The 15,587-nt window shown below is 31.6% G+C and overlaps 1 protein-coding gene across 2 annotated transcripts in view; it reads right to left on the reverse strand.

Moving 5' to 3' along the window:
* The window catches only part of LOC130899445 (neither inactivation nor afterpotential protein C), a 28,130-nt gene that overhangs the window by 8,919 nt on the left and 3,624 nt on the right, over window positions 1-15,587 (reverse strand). For both annotated transcript variants that reach the window (XM_057809380.1, XM_057809381.1), the window contains exons 4-10: window positions 13,923-14,147; window positions 11,346-11,512; window positions 10,053-10,143; window positions 8,586-8,867; window positions 4,732-5,120; window positions 1,663-2,205; window positions 19-311 (exon numbers count right to left, since the gene is read on the reverse strand). In XM_057809380.1, the coding sequence (XP_057665363.1) occupies window positions 19-311; window positions 1,663-2,205; window positions 4,732-5,120; window positions 8,586-8,867; window positions 10,053-10,143; window positions 11,346-11,512; window positions 13,923-14,147 (1,990 nt within the window). The remainder of the gene's footprint in view (window positions 1-18; window positions 312-1,662; window positions 2,206-4,731; window positions 5,121-8,585; window positions 8,868-10,052; window positions 10,144-11,345; window positions 11,513-13,922; window positions 14,148-15,587) is intronic.

Below are 15,587 nucleotides of genomic sequence, written 5' to 3' on the forward strand. Positions count from 1 at the left end.
AATATAATTTTTTATTACCTGTAATATATATACCGTTGTGTCCTTTTTTAGAAGCATCATCTATAATTGATAATAACCCTTCGGAGGCCCCCAGAATTTCATTCAAAGTATCCTTATTTTTATAATAAGATAGTGAAACGAATTCAATGTCTTCGTCTTGAAGGTCCTGTAATTCCCAAGAAAATACTCTTTGCAAGAAGTGGTAATGGAGTTGTTCGTTAAATGTATTGACGATTAATTGAGAGAAGTTATTCTCTTTGAAACATTCAAACCCAAAAAAATCCAGAATTTTTATTACGTAAGCGTTTCCACTGAAAACAAAGCGATATAAGACAATGCTTTGCATTAATAGGAATGAAATATAAATAATGTCCTGTGTTAATTTGAATTTTGTAAGTTATATCTGTTTGTTATTTTATTCCGTTAAACTCAAATTATTCTTTTTTTTTCTCGAACAAAATTTGAAAAGTGTCGAAAATATTGGTCTAAGTCTACGTCGTTATTTTTCCTTTTTTCACTCAGTTTTGATTCCTAAGAACTGTCCTTGTTTGACGATGCTTTGTTATCTTAGACAGTGTAAATATAGTAATGTAAAATAATACTCAAATAATTATCTTCATGTTAGTGTTGGTTTAAAAAGTGTTTTAGTGTGAAATTATATCAACAGAAATCTTTTCTTCTATAAGAAATAAGTAGCCGATGGTAATGATTTTCTGGTTTTTCAGTAATTTGGTTTCTATCATCAAATATAGTATCATTTAGAGTTTTATCCCTTGATTTTTGTTTTGTTGGGTATGATTCTAAGAATGAAACACGTTTTGAGAATAAAACTTTTCATAACATCTATATAAAATTGTTGATCCCTTGTTCGATTTTTCTACTTTCTGCGCAGATTGATTATAGAAAATTCAAGCTTATTTTTTCTGATGCAAACCCAGTTCTTATTTCTACGAATCAGGCAACCTATTAGAAATAAATTCCAAGGGAACATCGTTTTCCAGTTCTTGATTTATTTCTATTGGATAGATACTTTAATCGTTTTAGAGCAAAGCATTTTTTTGTATTTCTATTATTGCTAACTCGAACGTTAGATATAGCCACGAAGGCCGATCATTATCAGAAACTTGAACGTCTCAATATTTTTTGTGATTCTGGAGGAGATGATCGAACATTTCGTCATTTCTTAAAGGCTCTCTATTGAATTAAATATCCAAGTGTGTCGAACAAGTTGTTATTATCAAATTGTCCTCGTCTCTGTTATTAATTGGTAACGACAACAATTCTTTGTTATACAACTTGTCCTCAATACTTCATTAAGCGCTGTAGCCACCAGCTCCACGAAAGTTTAAATAACGTAAAACAGTTACCAAGCTTGATCCGATATTCGAAAGACATTGGTCTAACCGTTTGTTAATGTTGAGGTGTTGGAGTTATAGATAATAATTGTATCATAACTGTACCATGTGTCAATGATCTTAGTTATCGAGACACGTTAATTAAAATAAAGAAAATTATAAATATTTTATATCAAAGTTAGTTCAACCACGTGTACTTACGCTAAAAATTGAATTGATACTTTAAATATCTCAAGCCGCCTCATTTTAGATGTCGTCATAAGGTATAATGGGTTAAGGGAATCGATTAATTGCGCAAAATACTTACAAAATAGCCTTCCCAAACGCCAATCGATTATTAATCGTTCCAACAATATAATCTACAAGTCTTGTATATAGAGAATTAGCCAATACATTCCTGACTTCTGTAGCTTCTTGACAAGTTTGTCTCACTTTATACGCACTACCATCTTTAATAACACAATAGTTTGCTAAAGCCCAACAAATTTTTTTTGCATCTATATCCAACAATTCCGCAAAGTTCTCTACTTCCTCTTTATTTTGTAATACTGCCAACATATCTTCATTTTCTACAAATTTAGCTTCTCCCAGATGTAAAATTGCTACTATAACAGAATGGATTGTTACTATTTCTTCGGTAGTAAATTCTAAGTCTCGGAGATAGCTGCATATTTTTTTATATTTAACAATATTGGCAGGAATATCATCTCTAGGAGTGTTCGTCTTATCTTTTTTCGATATTCTCAGATAATCATATTGTCTACTGGTATTCAGTTTATATTTTTCATACATAGGTGTTGAAGTGATTCCATCGTAGAAATAGTAGAATATGTGGAAGTTGCTTTGTAACCTGGAAGAAGTCATAACACAATATAGAACAACTTTTGCTTCGGAATGAATTAATACACAAACATGAGGTTGATTGAATGGTCCACTAGTAAATATCAGCCACAGACAAGGAAGTTCAATCGGAAAAATGATATGTAGAATATAAAACTGGATTCAGGTAACCTAAAGAGCGAATCGAGGAGAGTTGGCGCATGATGTGAGACGACGCATTTATAATGCATGTTGCCTAAAGATAACATCAATGTATCGATCATTCAAGTCACTGCACTGTTAGTGTTAAATTAAGTTTGATTTGACAATATTATTGAAAAGTTCTTACAGCTATCGTTGAAATTTTTGGACGGTCTAAACTCAGATTGAGTGTAGGTATGTAAAAGTTAAATTTTTCAATTTTTAGTATTTTGTGTCATACAGTTAGAGGACAGAGATCATGTGTTCTGGCGATTCCCACGGAATACGAAAGAAAGGGGAGAGTTTAATGACTAGTGTCCAGTTATCTAAGGCTCTTTCTGCAGTTGACAAAGGAGATATGAGTATTAGCATTCCAGATGGCAGAGCGGAAACCTTCACAGTAAAAGCTTGGTACCTTCTTCTATATTAGGAGTTCAGAATGAGCTTGAAATCGTGGTTTATAGAAAAAACCTACAAAAATATGAGTTTACACCAACGCGATCGCTTGTATTTGTGTTCTATGGCTTTTGAATTGACGGAAAAAATGATTTGCCATATAAATTTAATAAGATATTTCGTAAGGCAGGTTATTCATGGTTAAATTGTTTTCCTTCTGACTATACGAAAATCTGAACGAGTTTCTCTGCTGCATATTCACTAGGAATGATGAACAAGGCTGAGCACATTTTTAATGAAACAATTGAATGCAATTGAACAACCGCTCTTAATATGTTGTGGCCGTCAAAGGCTCAAAAAATGTTGCGTCAATTATCTCATCGGAGAAAGAAGAAACTATTTCGGTTATCGTGTAACGCAGAGGGATTCTTCATTCCGTTGAAGTGCATTTCAAAAAAAAAGAAGAGAAAAAAGCCAGAATACGAAGATAAAATACCTAGAGGATCTACAGTCCATAAAAATCTGCATATATCAATAAAGAAATCTTCTTCAAATGACTAAAAGGACAATTAGTGCCCAGGTAACTCACAGGAATATCCCTATTTTCGAAGGCCATTCATAAACCATTGCAGTAACGTTGAAATGCTGACATATACTTCGAAAATTCATTTTATTCTGTTTATCGATCCCTACCACTCAATTCTTGCAGTCATTAGACAGATGTTTCTCCAAGGTAATCAAATCATTCTATTATGATGCCTTCAGTTCATTTTTCAAGGGTCAATCCCCAACAAAGAATTAAAAGGTTACAATTCGGACGTTTACTGCATGGGACAAATCTGCTACTATAAAAAAAGCAAAGTCATCATTCATAGCAACGAGTGTAGTTCCGTTCGATCCCTCAATCATTCCTGACTATGCTTATCTAACAGAAGAAGAACCACAACCGCTTCTGGTACGTGCACAAACCTCTAAAAAATCGAGTTGTCTACGTAGTAATCAGCTTGCTACTGTTTCAATAGATCCTGAAAATATTTCAATGAAAAAAGAAAAATTGATTTCGAAACAGAAAAAAATTGCAAAGACAAGAAACGAAAAAACCGTTTTCAAGAAAAAAGGAAATACTGTCCTTGAATCCTCAGACGATGAAGAAGAAGAATCCAGAATTTGTGTAGGTTGTGGTGAAAACAACAACGAAACAAAAAAAAATGGAGAAGACTGGATCGAATCCATCAAATGCAATCGGTGGTTACACGAAGAGTGCACCAAGTTCTCAGATTTCTGTGACAAACAATTGAATAAGAAAAAAGTAAAAGAATTTTAAGTTTTCAACTTTACATTTTTTCATAGTGCTCACGAATAATACAAATATTTTTTATTAATTACTTATCGATTTGAGCAAATGTTGTACAATATTTTCCGTGCACGTATTTTCTATTTATTTGGGGAGTAGAACGAGTAAGTAGAACAGATTTGAATAAAAAGGAGCTTATGTTGTAACATATGAAAAAAACTGAATTCATATTTTTCTAAAATATAACCAAACAGTTATACTTCAACCATTTTGAATATTCCTTTGTTCATGTATTGTGGAACAGTAGTTACTTCAAATTAATTTCTTCAAAAACTTATTAGAATGTTAGAATCAATAAATCAGAAGTACCTACTGTGCCACAATACGTGAACTAAGGAATATTCAAAATGGTTGAAGAAAAACCTAACAGGCTCTTACAATGCTAAACCCAGCTTGTTAAAATGTATTGTACCACCTAAGGACACCGCTTTTAATTCAGTAAAATAAACTTATTATCTCAATCATTGCTGTTTACAAGTGGAATTTTGTTGAGTCTGCTTCTCTTTTAAAATAAAAATATCTTATTTATAATTCTTAAGTCGGATAATTCATAATTGGAAGTATAATTATATAATAAATAAATAGTATTTGAATGAAAGTACTCACTTATCTGTAGATGACACCCTAGATTTGTCAATACAATGAATTTTAAAACTAGCTCCACTTAATTTTCCAGACTTCCCATAGTTGATTTCTGTTCTAAACACTGCCCTTGTGGCATAAATATTAGATGGAGTAGATGCATGGATGAGAGAGTGTAGTAATAAAATAGTATTTTTTATTCTGGAGGAACTTACACTTGCATTTTCTCCAAGAAAAAATAAGTGATCAACAAGGTGGAGGTAATTTGAAGTTTTCCCGGATCCCGTTTCACCTGATAAAACAATTTGCTGTACAGCTTTGTGGTGTACAGCGTTCTGGTACGCTGTATCCGCTATGCTGTAAATGTGTGGAGCATTGTCAGATCTTGATTTAAATTGATATTTCTCGTGAAACTATAACAAAATATACGTTTTTTGTCTGTTATACACAGTGTACCAAAGTTCTAGAGTAAAAAACTAGCGTAAGGCATTTTTTTCACACTTCTTTTAACTCCTTTTAACGAGCATCCGACGAAAAAAAATGTAAATAATTGGAAGTAGCCCCTACCAGAGTGAATCATTTGGAAAGATCATAAAAAATCAGAAAGGCTTTCCAATTTTCTACACAGTACAAATAATTAACTTAGAAGATTTGATTGGTGTAATCATGACGATGGACATCAATTTGGGCATCAACTATAGTTGAAGTTTTATGGTGTTCCAATTCATTTTGTTACCAACTTTTCTGGTTTTTATCATGAAAAAACCTTTTTAAAAATGTGTTAGTTGTTCCAAAACAGCACTTCAAAAAACTATCCTCGAATTAATTTAAGAAGGGCTATAATATAATTGGAACAATATATATTTTTTTTTATATAAGGACCAAAATATCCCCCAAGGAGTATTAGTATTGGTACCAAGAATTCTAATTATTTTATTTAAGCTTATATATTTTCAAATAGATTGCCCTGATTCTGTGATATAGTTTTGTATTAAATACAGGGTGGTTCAAAATATATAAATATTATTAGATAGATTTCGTAGCAAATTTAACACTCTGTATATATTCTTTATTTCTAAATGCTTTTCTGGTTCGAAATTATTATTGTATCAAAAACTTGACAAGGGTAGTATGGAGTCAATTTGAGAGAATTTTCATATTTTTTTTTTCAAATGAATAAACAATTTGTCCATTAAAATCATATCGCTCTTCATAATTTTCTAAGCATAATCTAGATATATATATATATATATATATGTATTAATTTCTCGGTTATTCTTCATTATTTAGTTAAATATCAATTGCATGAATACATAAAATACATTTACTAGTGCTGACCGTAGAATAATAGAGAGTGTCTCTTAAATAATGTCGATTTTCATTGTTCACTTTGATTATTGAATAATCCTACAAAATTCGCAAAGGCCATAGTACTATTTGGCTTCAAACTAACGTTCAGCAAGAACTATTTGGTTTTTTTCACGCAAAAATCATGCCATGGATTAAAAATATAGTAATCTAACTGTACAATGTCTAGAGTAAATGTTGGATGTGATACGAGTCCAAAACCACCGAGTTCAGCGATCTTATTCCTGGTAGCTTTCGCTGAATATTGTTCAGCATTGTCTTGTTGTATTCTCGGTTAACTAAGCTTGGATATTGTTCCGATACAGCTGACCACTGTATACTAAAGTATACTAAACCATAATTCCAACAGACACACAACAAGACTTTCCGCTCGAATTAACCACTTTTTGCGATTGGTCCTGATAATTGTCCTTTGTCTAACTACTGAATTTCCATGTTTGGGTTGTTGAGATAAATCCATTTTTCAATACAAGTTTAATATAATGGTGATCTTTCGGCAAGGCAAGGAGCTATTTACACCCTTTCGACAACTTTTATAGATTTTACCCAATCCATGGTAGTGTGATAATTGGCGAGTACTGGTACTAGGAGGGTTTTCTGCTGCTTCCCTTGTAACCCCAATATCCTACGCAGTTGGATGAGAACGTTCTTCAGCCTACACTATTGAAAAGATTAAATCAACGCAGTATCGTTCGCTTACTAACTATGTCTTCCTCTTTATTTTACTTATTTTTCTTGCTGCTCTACGGCTGCTCTAATCTTTTTGTTCCAATGATGTCTAGCAATACACGAATTTCATATTCATCTCTCGATACTATTCATTCAGTCAATAAACAAATAAAAAATGTTTAAGAAAAAGTACTGCAATTGTATTCTTCATAGAATTAGACTAGCAAGTTACGATATTACGACAACTTGAAATAACTTAATGAGAAAGCGTATGATTATTCGGAATTAACACATTCTCGTTTGATACACAAATATTAACCATATTATTACGAGCTAGGTTTTTGATTAGTCCTTGTAGAACGATTACAGAAACAAATTTTCCACTAGAAAATACATCGGAAGAGATGGCCACCAGATTTAAACAGATTACATTTTTTTTTTTGGAATATTAGAACTCAATTTATAAGCTTGAGCACAAATGTAAGTCGCTCTATGGAAAATCGCTTGAAATTATATTCTTTATTGTATTAGAGCGTATATCTTTGAACGGTAGGTACGAAATAGAATAATTCTCACACAAAGTTTATAAAACTCTGAAGACATATTTTTGGTAACCTGCGCCTTCACCAATTCTTAAAATGGTTTCTTGGGGCTCACTGCTTTTTCCCAAATCTTGGAAAAAATGAAACTCTATTTGTGATCAAATTTGAGACATTTCATGGAGTTTTAATTTGAGATGTAAAAAGTAGTAACTACATATTTTCTAATCATAAGGAGATCAGTGCCTTCGCCAATTTTTGAAATAAAGTTTTCAAAAATATTTGGTGGCAATATTGTACTTTATCTATTCTTATTAGAAGAACTAATAAAATATCAAAGAATTTAGATCACAAAATTGATATACCGAATACGTTGTGAAGAAAAAAAATTTACTAGTTTACATATTCCCAGTAACCCCGGTGAGAAAACAAAAAACACGTGCGTTCAGATTACAAAAAAATTCTCTGATTATTTCAAAGAAGCCGTCTCATTATTTGCAGTAAATAAAATATTTAATTTCGTTCCGACTATTAACAGTGGCAGTTATGTCTCTAGTTCACGAATTTTGTATTTAATTTTGATAATCGATGTTTGACGACCATTTTTATCACATAGTGAAACAATCACAAGTCAGTCAAAAGTTTAGAGATGAAGTTTTACATGTCCAATGTCGGAAGACGATTCCCTAATTCGGTATATAGTGTATGACTTTTATAATGCCAATTTAGTGCCAAAATTAGACATGATTTATAACAAACTATAAATAATTAGGTGAATATGTATACCCTAACTATGACTTCAATGAAATGTGGTCTCAAATATAAAAAACTCAAGCAGAAATATAGTGTATGTGGACAAAACCTGGTTGTTGAATATGGCTGGTTTATGGTTTCTTCAATTCTCCATAGTCAAGAGAGACATGAGTAATTATTTTTCTTGCCAATAGTGAAGATGATTTTGTGTCAAATGCATTGAATTTGCTGGAAATATTTGCCTGTGCTGTTTACCAGGAAGACTTAACCGCGGCACTATTCGAAAAATTTTTCATCGATGAACTCCTACCAAAATTTCTGTCAGTCTGACGTATCTTATTATTGCCGAGTATTGAACAGAATTTTCAATACTATTTTTAAAAAAGATTTTAACTTCAACGAAAATTAAGAACGGAGACATTTCTCAGAAGATTCTTTTAAAAAAGGAGTTGTTTCAAATTATAAGTTATAAGGCTATATATAATCGCGTTATAGCATAAACAAGGAGATTAAGAAAAATGGTTACATTATTTAGTGTTTATTAGTTACCTCTGTGCCATATATTCTTTTAGTTTCATTGGGATTTAGTGATAGTAGAATATCACCAATATAAGTGTAATATTCTCCCAATTCCACACGTTTTTCTAGTAATTCCAATATATCTCGTTCCGATATCGGGTTCAACGCTGCTAAATCTTCTTCGTAAATCGGTTCGATGTCTCCATCTATGTCTTTTTTGATATATTTACCATGAACCACTACGTCTGCAGGTCCTATAGGAAGCTTTACATTCGCCACATCCAAAATCAAGCTTTTAATTTCCATTGCTAACTGAAAAGCCCTTGAATTTATAAATTTTAAGACAATGTTCATAAAAACTCATATCATGATTTGTGTATATATACAGGGTGTTTCAAATTAAGTGCGCACTATTGTTTACTTTTTCAATATTCTAGATATGAAGTCGGTTAAATTAGCAAAAAAACAATTGTTTCTAGTAAATCGGAAAAATTCATTATCATTTTTGCACTGGTCGATACTTGTAGGGCACAAACTTAAATTGTGTGAGAATTTTCCAAATTGTAGATAAACTTAAACCACTATCCCTTGCCACTATCTCTCTGGTTGACTTATTTTTGTACGCTTCAAAATATGGCAACACATTTACTTACTTGTTTCTTAGTTCCCACCTTTACAAAAACAGTTTCGTTATTTCTGAATTTTCTAAACAACTTAAGAAAATATCTTCTGCCTGGATGATCACGTTCGGGATCCATATCATTCCAATGCTTGAAAAATATTTTTTCTACACATGATATAAGTATTTCTCTTATAGTTTTAAACCTTAATCCACATAAACTAATACAAATTACATGTTATTTGACAACAGTGTAATCCATTGATGCATGAAATGATTTTTGTTATTTAGTTTGACGTCTTGTCAAAGGGATAAATATCCACAGCCAACTTGATATAAATACATATATATATATATACAGGGAGTTCTATTAAAAAATATTTTATTTTTCTGTTTCACTCGAAAACGGTATGAGCAATTGTTTTTCTGTTTTCATCATCTTAATCAGCGTGACAAATACTACTACTTTGCTAATTTAACCGACTTCGTATCTAGAATATTAAAAAAGTTAACAATAGTGCGCACTCAATTTGAAACACCCTGTATATATATATATATATATGTATTTATATCAATTTGCCAATGAAGAATTTTATTATTTTTATTTTGATATTCACTATTATACGAAAAGATATTATTGAAGAAAATAAAACCCATCATCTATCTATCATAGAAGAACATAATCCATAACTTGAAGGCATTTGACAGAGTGCGGCATGAAGGACTTGAGTATAAATTAAGAAAAGTTTTGTCTAGACAATCTGGATCTCATTATATCATATTTTCATTAGATAAGCGGACACACCAACGGCTTGAATTTATTCAAACTGTGAATATGGATTTACAATAACATAATTTATTTTTAAGTAGTTGCTTACATGGTAATTATTATCTGGAACTTCTCCTAAGAAAGGATGTTCGAGCAACTCCATCATGCAGGGTCTGTTTTCAAAATCTTTAATCAAGCACCTATAACAAAATAGATTAGATACATCATTGTAAAAGATACTTTTAACCTTTGCTTTTAATGTGGGCACTTTTATAAGCTTATGAAGATATACATGCAGTTTACTTTTGATAATTTAGATTCATAAATACATAGTGAGAAAAGTTTAACATAAAAGTGATCAGAGTTTTCCAAATTTTTAGTTGTTTCTCACAAAATTCGTTCTAGTATGACTGGATTCGGTTTGTTAGGATAGAAGCGGCCCAATCACATCACCAGAAAAAAGTGCAGAAAAAAATAGATTATGTAAGGATAAAAAACTGTTATCAAGATAATAGGGGATTTCTTTTACTAAATAATACTTTGGAGGAAATGATTTGTTATTGCAATTGAAGGTTTTTAGATTGTTTTGAAGATTTAGTGATTTCTATCATATGTACGAAACATGCTAAAATATTTAAACTTATAAAAAGCTTTCATAGAATAGAGGATTTCCTAGTATAAATAAACGATTTAAGATTCATACAATATAATTGTTATCTGAGTGGACGAATCTAAGCAGCAGTTATATCAAGAATAGTATTTCTACAATTTCTCAAACATCTAAAATCACTAGGTATTACACATCAGAGGCATGCGATATAGAATAGCACTATGTTGGACTATGTGAATAATCTGAAAAAATAAAGATCTTCTGGTATGAAAAATAAGTTCATGGTGTGGTGATTTTTATTGTGAATGCCCATATACTTGTTATAATGACAAGAGGTATGGTGAAAAATAGGATAAATCAATTTTTATATTAGCAACTACGTAACAAGCGGTTTCAACCCGCTTGTTCTACGATTCATCAAAAATTGAAAAAAATCCCAAAGAAGCTTATAAAATATTAAAATCTTATGATGATAATACAATAAATTTGAAGACTATCTATACGTGGCTTGAGTGATTTAAAAGAAGAAAAGTCACTTTGGTCTCAGGTGCTTTTGGCCGTTATGAGTTTTGTAGTTTATCACGTCCACTTCTGGATTTTAGACAATATTCCTAGCAACTTTATAGAAATGCTTCCAGTCAAGAATTCAAAGTTTGGACAAGTGCAATGCTATTCATTGGAATTATTTCCATTGCAGTTTTCGATAAAATAATACCGCGTGTGTTTTTGGATCACATCAAAAATCATTTTGTTAGTGGCGCAAGAATCTATTTGCACAATCCAAATACTTACTCGCTAATAAAATCGTGAAAGTTTTCTGTCCAATTCGAAACTTTTTTTAAAGTAGGAGGTGGATTTGATACTATCTGAAATAAGGTTCTAGATGGATTCATTCCTTGATAAGGTGCTTTACCTTCGGCTAATTCTATGGTTGTAATACCAAGTGACCATACATCAATCTGGAAAAATAATATCAATAACAAGTAGGTACTGCTTAAATAACATAAATTCCTTCCTCAATATGATTTTATATACACCAAAGTGATTCAATTGACGATTCGTATATGGCAGCGGTCTGCAAACCGGTTTTGTAAATGGAAGTTTTATAATTAAATTTGAAAATGAAAATTAATTACAATTTTTGAAAGCAATATTTTTGTGACATTGAGGATGTATCGCGTAGTTTACAAATGAATGTGATTGATAATACTCTCAGTAACTGTGTTTGTAAAAATAATAATCTTGTTTAGTTTTACAGTAGGATGCGTTCTGATTTTCACGAATTTGCTCAGCAATTCATTACAGGTTTTGGCAGTACTCACTTATGCGTACAAACTTTTTCAATTCATGATTTCAAAAAAAAAATGATTACAAAATACAAAAAATAGCCTCCCAAATACAGCTTCAAACTTTTCATTAAATTTTTAACCGTTTCAATTTTTTCATTAAGCAATTTATATGTACTTTGAACTCTTTGTTATTTACTAGTTTTTTTCCTATCATTTTGTTTTCATTGTTCTTTTGTCATCCGTATTTGAGAAATGTATATGAATTATTCTCATTTTTTATATCACTTATAGTACTTATTTACAATAGGTAACCAGGTAGATGTGTCTATTGAGTATAAAGTTATCTTACAAATACAGCCTGCAGTTATCAATTTTTCTCATTTTATAGTCCAAGTCTGCCAATTATTTGTGCAAACTATTCTTCTTCCAACAAAGGATCATATAGTTTTATTCTTTCCAGTCTGAGGTTATGATCTCGATTTATAGACTATCCAGTGGCTGAAGAGTTTAATTGTTGGTATTGTGGTGGAACACTACACTTCTCTAATTTGTATATATAGCTACTTATGAAATGAGATGTCGTTTTTTCAATGACAAATCGGTTGAAAGTAAAGATTTGAGTTTATTCTTGTTTTATCTTTATCTTTTTATCTTAGAAGTTTTGCACTAGTATTTATGGGACATCTAATATACATAAATTCACGTGAAAAACTTCGTATTCCATTGTTCAAAGGATAATAATGAAATGAAACGAGAAGAAATATAAATTTCAACACAGTAAGATAAGTTTACAATTTTTTATATCATATTTGGTCCCAAAAGTACCTGACGCACAAAGACAGCACATAAATTTTGTGTTCGCCATATATTTTATTCGATGATGTTCAATAAGGTCGATATCCTTTGTATAATAAGAAACGGCAAGCTCTTCAAAATAGGCATTAGCTGCCGATATCACATCTTCATTGTTAGACAAACTTTGACCAGCGAGGCAGTTAAATCTGGAGAATAGGGTGCATGAGGTAGCAATTCAAACTTTAATTCATTTATTTTGGCAACTGTAATAACGAATGTATGAGCTGGTGGATTGTCTTGATGAAGCACCACTTTCTTCTTAGTCAAATGCGGCTGTTTCTGCTTGATTCCTTTGCTCAAACGTTCACATTATACTCACTGTTGATAGTTTTTCCTTTTTCAAGATAATCAATGAAAATTATCCCATGAACAATCTCAAAAAACCGACGCCATGACTTTGCCTGCAGATAGAACGGTTCTTCCTTTCTAGTCCATTGTTTTGATTGTTCTTTTGTTTCGGGTGTGAAGTGATAAACCCACGTTTTATCCATTGTCATGAAACTGAGAAAAAATTCGGCTTCATTTCTGTAAAACATTACCAAACTCTCTATGAAAACATCTTCACAACCTTGCGCAAATGTTTCTCATATCCAAATTTTCAGTTAATATGCGATGTATCACACTTGTTAAAATGCCTACTACGTCTGATAACTCGCTTTCAGTCGACATCCATCCAGTACCGCTTTCTGGATTTTATTTAACAATTTTGAAATCTTCAACTCATTTGGTCGATCACTGCGATGTTGGCTCTTCGCGGGCCGTACAGCGTCATTTTAACTCCGTTGTCCAATTTTTTACTGTTGATAACGAAGTGAAATTTAGTTCAGTTTTCATAGTGGTTGGTTTCAAATAAAAATATGTTTAGAAATACACTGAAAACGTTCACTATTGATGCTTGCCAAACAAATACTAATCAACGTGGCGTCTTCAAATTTGAAACATCTGCTGTTGAGATTGTGTACTTTCTAATACAGCAAGCAACTACCGCAATCTTTAGATCAGGCCAGGTACTTCTTGGACCATCCTCGTATGCTAAACAATTTATTCAGTTGTTTGTTTTGTTCAGATATTATGTCAGGAAATTTATACAGTATTTTATAATAATTGTGTATTTTGCAGTGAATCGAAATAAACAAATAATGTAGTCCCATTTTACTCATTTTCTCCAAGTAATTCATAACTTTATAAGAATATTGTGTATATTTAATCGATTTATTCAACTTACTTTATCATTATAACCAGAGTCTCTATTCTTATTTCCTAAATTAACCAGTTCCGGTGCCATCCAGCTTGGTGAACCCAAAATAACAGACAGCATCTCATCAGCTTCATTGCGTATTTTTGAAAGTCCAAAGTCGCAGAGTTTCACTTCTCCCTCTTTTGTAAGTAGTATATTACTTCCTTTAACATCTCGGTGAATTATTTTATTTTCGTGGAGGAAAACTAAGCCCTAAAGAAAATAACTGTTATTTAAAAATTCTGCGAATTTCATAGCAATGATGTTTTGTCAACAAAATTTTATCTTTCATTTATGCGAATGCATCCAAAACGTAAGTTCATTTTATCATTACAAAAGTTTCATGGACACAAAAACAAATAGCAATATTTTAATCAAAATAACAAACTGAAGATGGTGAACAGATTTCAAATTTCCTTCTTCGAAGTTCTCCATTACTTTAATTAAAGTAAGCCAGCAATACATTCTTCACATATTACGGCCTTTAAATATTCGATCAATGAATTTTCCAAGAGAGCATTTTCGAACCATTAGTGCATGGTGAATGTCGACATTTACCGGTATAAGTTAGAAAAATTTCAGACATACACCAAGCGACTTAGTGAATGCTAACATTTATCGGTGAAAGTCGACATTCTCCATATTTCGGTGGCTCTCCGTAACATATATATTTGATATCGAAATGTCAAGTTTGAAGATTGTTCCCTGCATTTCCTTGTGGGGAGTAATAATACTTCAATATGTGCAGAATATCGCACATGTAATTAAAATGAAAATGATAATGTCGCATAATCCCCATAAGCAGTAATCGAGAGGAGTCAAATCGGGGGATCTAACCGGCCATTCGATCGTTCCACCTCTTCCAATCCTCTTATTGGGAAAAACGTTTAAATAATTTCTAACTGTACGTGCAAAATGCAGTGGAGCTCCGTCTTGTTGGTAGTAAATTGATCCCATTTAAATGATTAACACCAGGAAAAACTCTTTGTAATATAGGCACTAAGAAGTTTTAGATAATTCTCACCTTGAAAAAAATATGGGCCAATAATTTTTTTGTTAATGATATCCCAAAATTCACATATCCAGTGAGGATTTTCTCTGCTCCAATATTAACAGTTCTGTTTGTTAAACGTTCCTATTAAATGAAACGTCGTTTCATTAAAAAACTATTGTGTTTATGAACTGCATATTTGCGTTCATGATGACCATCATCAATTCCCAGAAATCTTGCATTCTATCAGCATCATCTTTAACTCCTGAACTAACTGAACTTTGTAGAGGTATTTTTCTTTATGCAAAACTTTCAAAATAGATGATTTACTTACATCATTGTCGGCGAAAAGTTCTCGAGTTGTCTTATGCGGATTCTCATCAATCTCTAAAATTACATCTGACTTTTTTTCATCAGTAAATTCAACATTTCTACATGTTTTTCAATATTTTTTACATGTCCAGTTTCCCGGAAATTTGTTTCGGACAAATGAGCCATAATTAAATTTAATACGTGAACAAATATTAAACTAACGTATTTTAAATACCTAAATGACATACCAATTGTTTATTTGGCTTTTTGACTATTTTAACTACCTAATTATTTTATATATTTGGATAGAACTGACAATATTGCTGATTTAATAGTTGAGGTAATGGTTG

Source organism: Diorhabda carinulata, chromosome 11, assembly GCF_026250575.1.
Source record: "Diorhabda carinulata isolate Delta chromosome 11, icDioCari1.1, whole genome shotgun sequence".
Lineage (NCBI taxonomy): Eukaryota > Metazoa > Arthropoda > Insecta > Coleoptera > Chrysomelidae > Diorhabda > Diorhabda carinulata.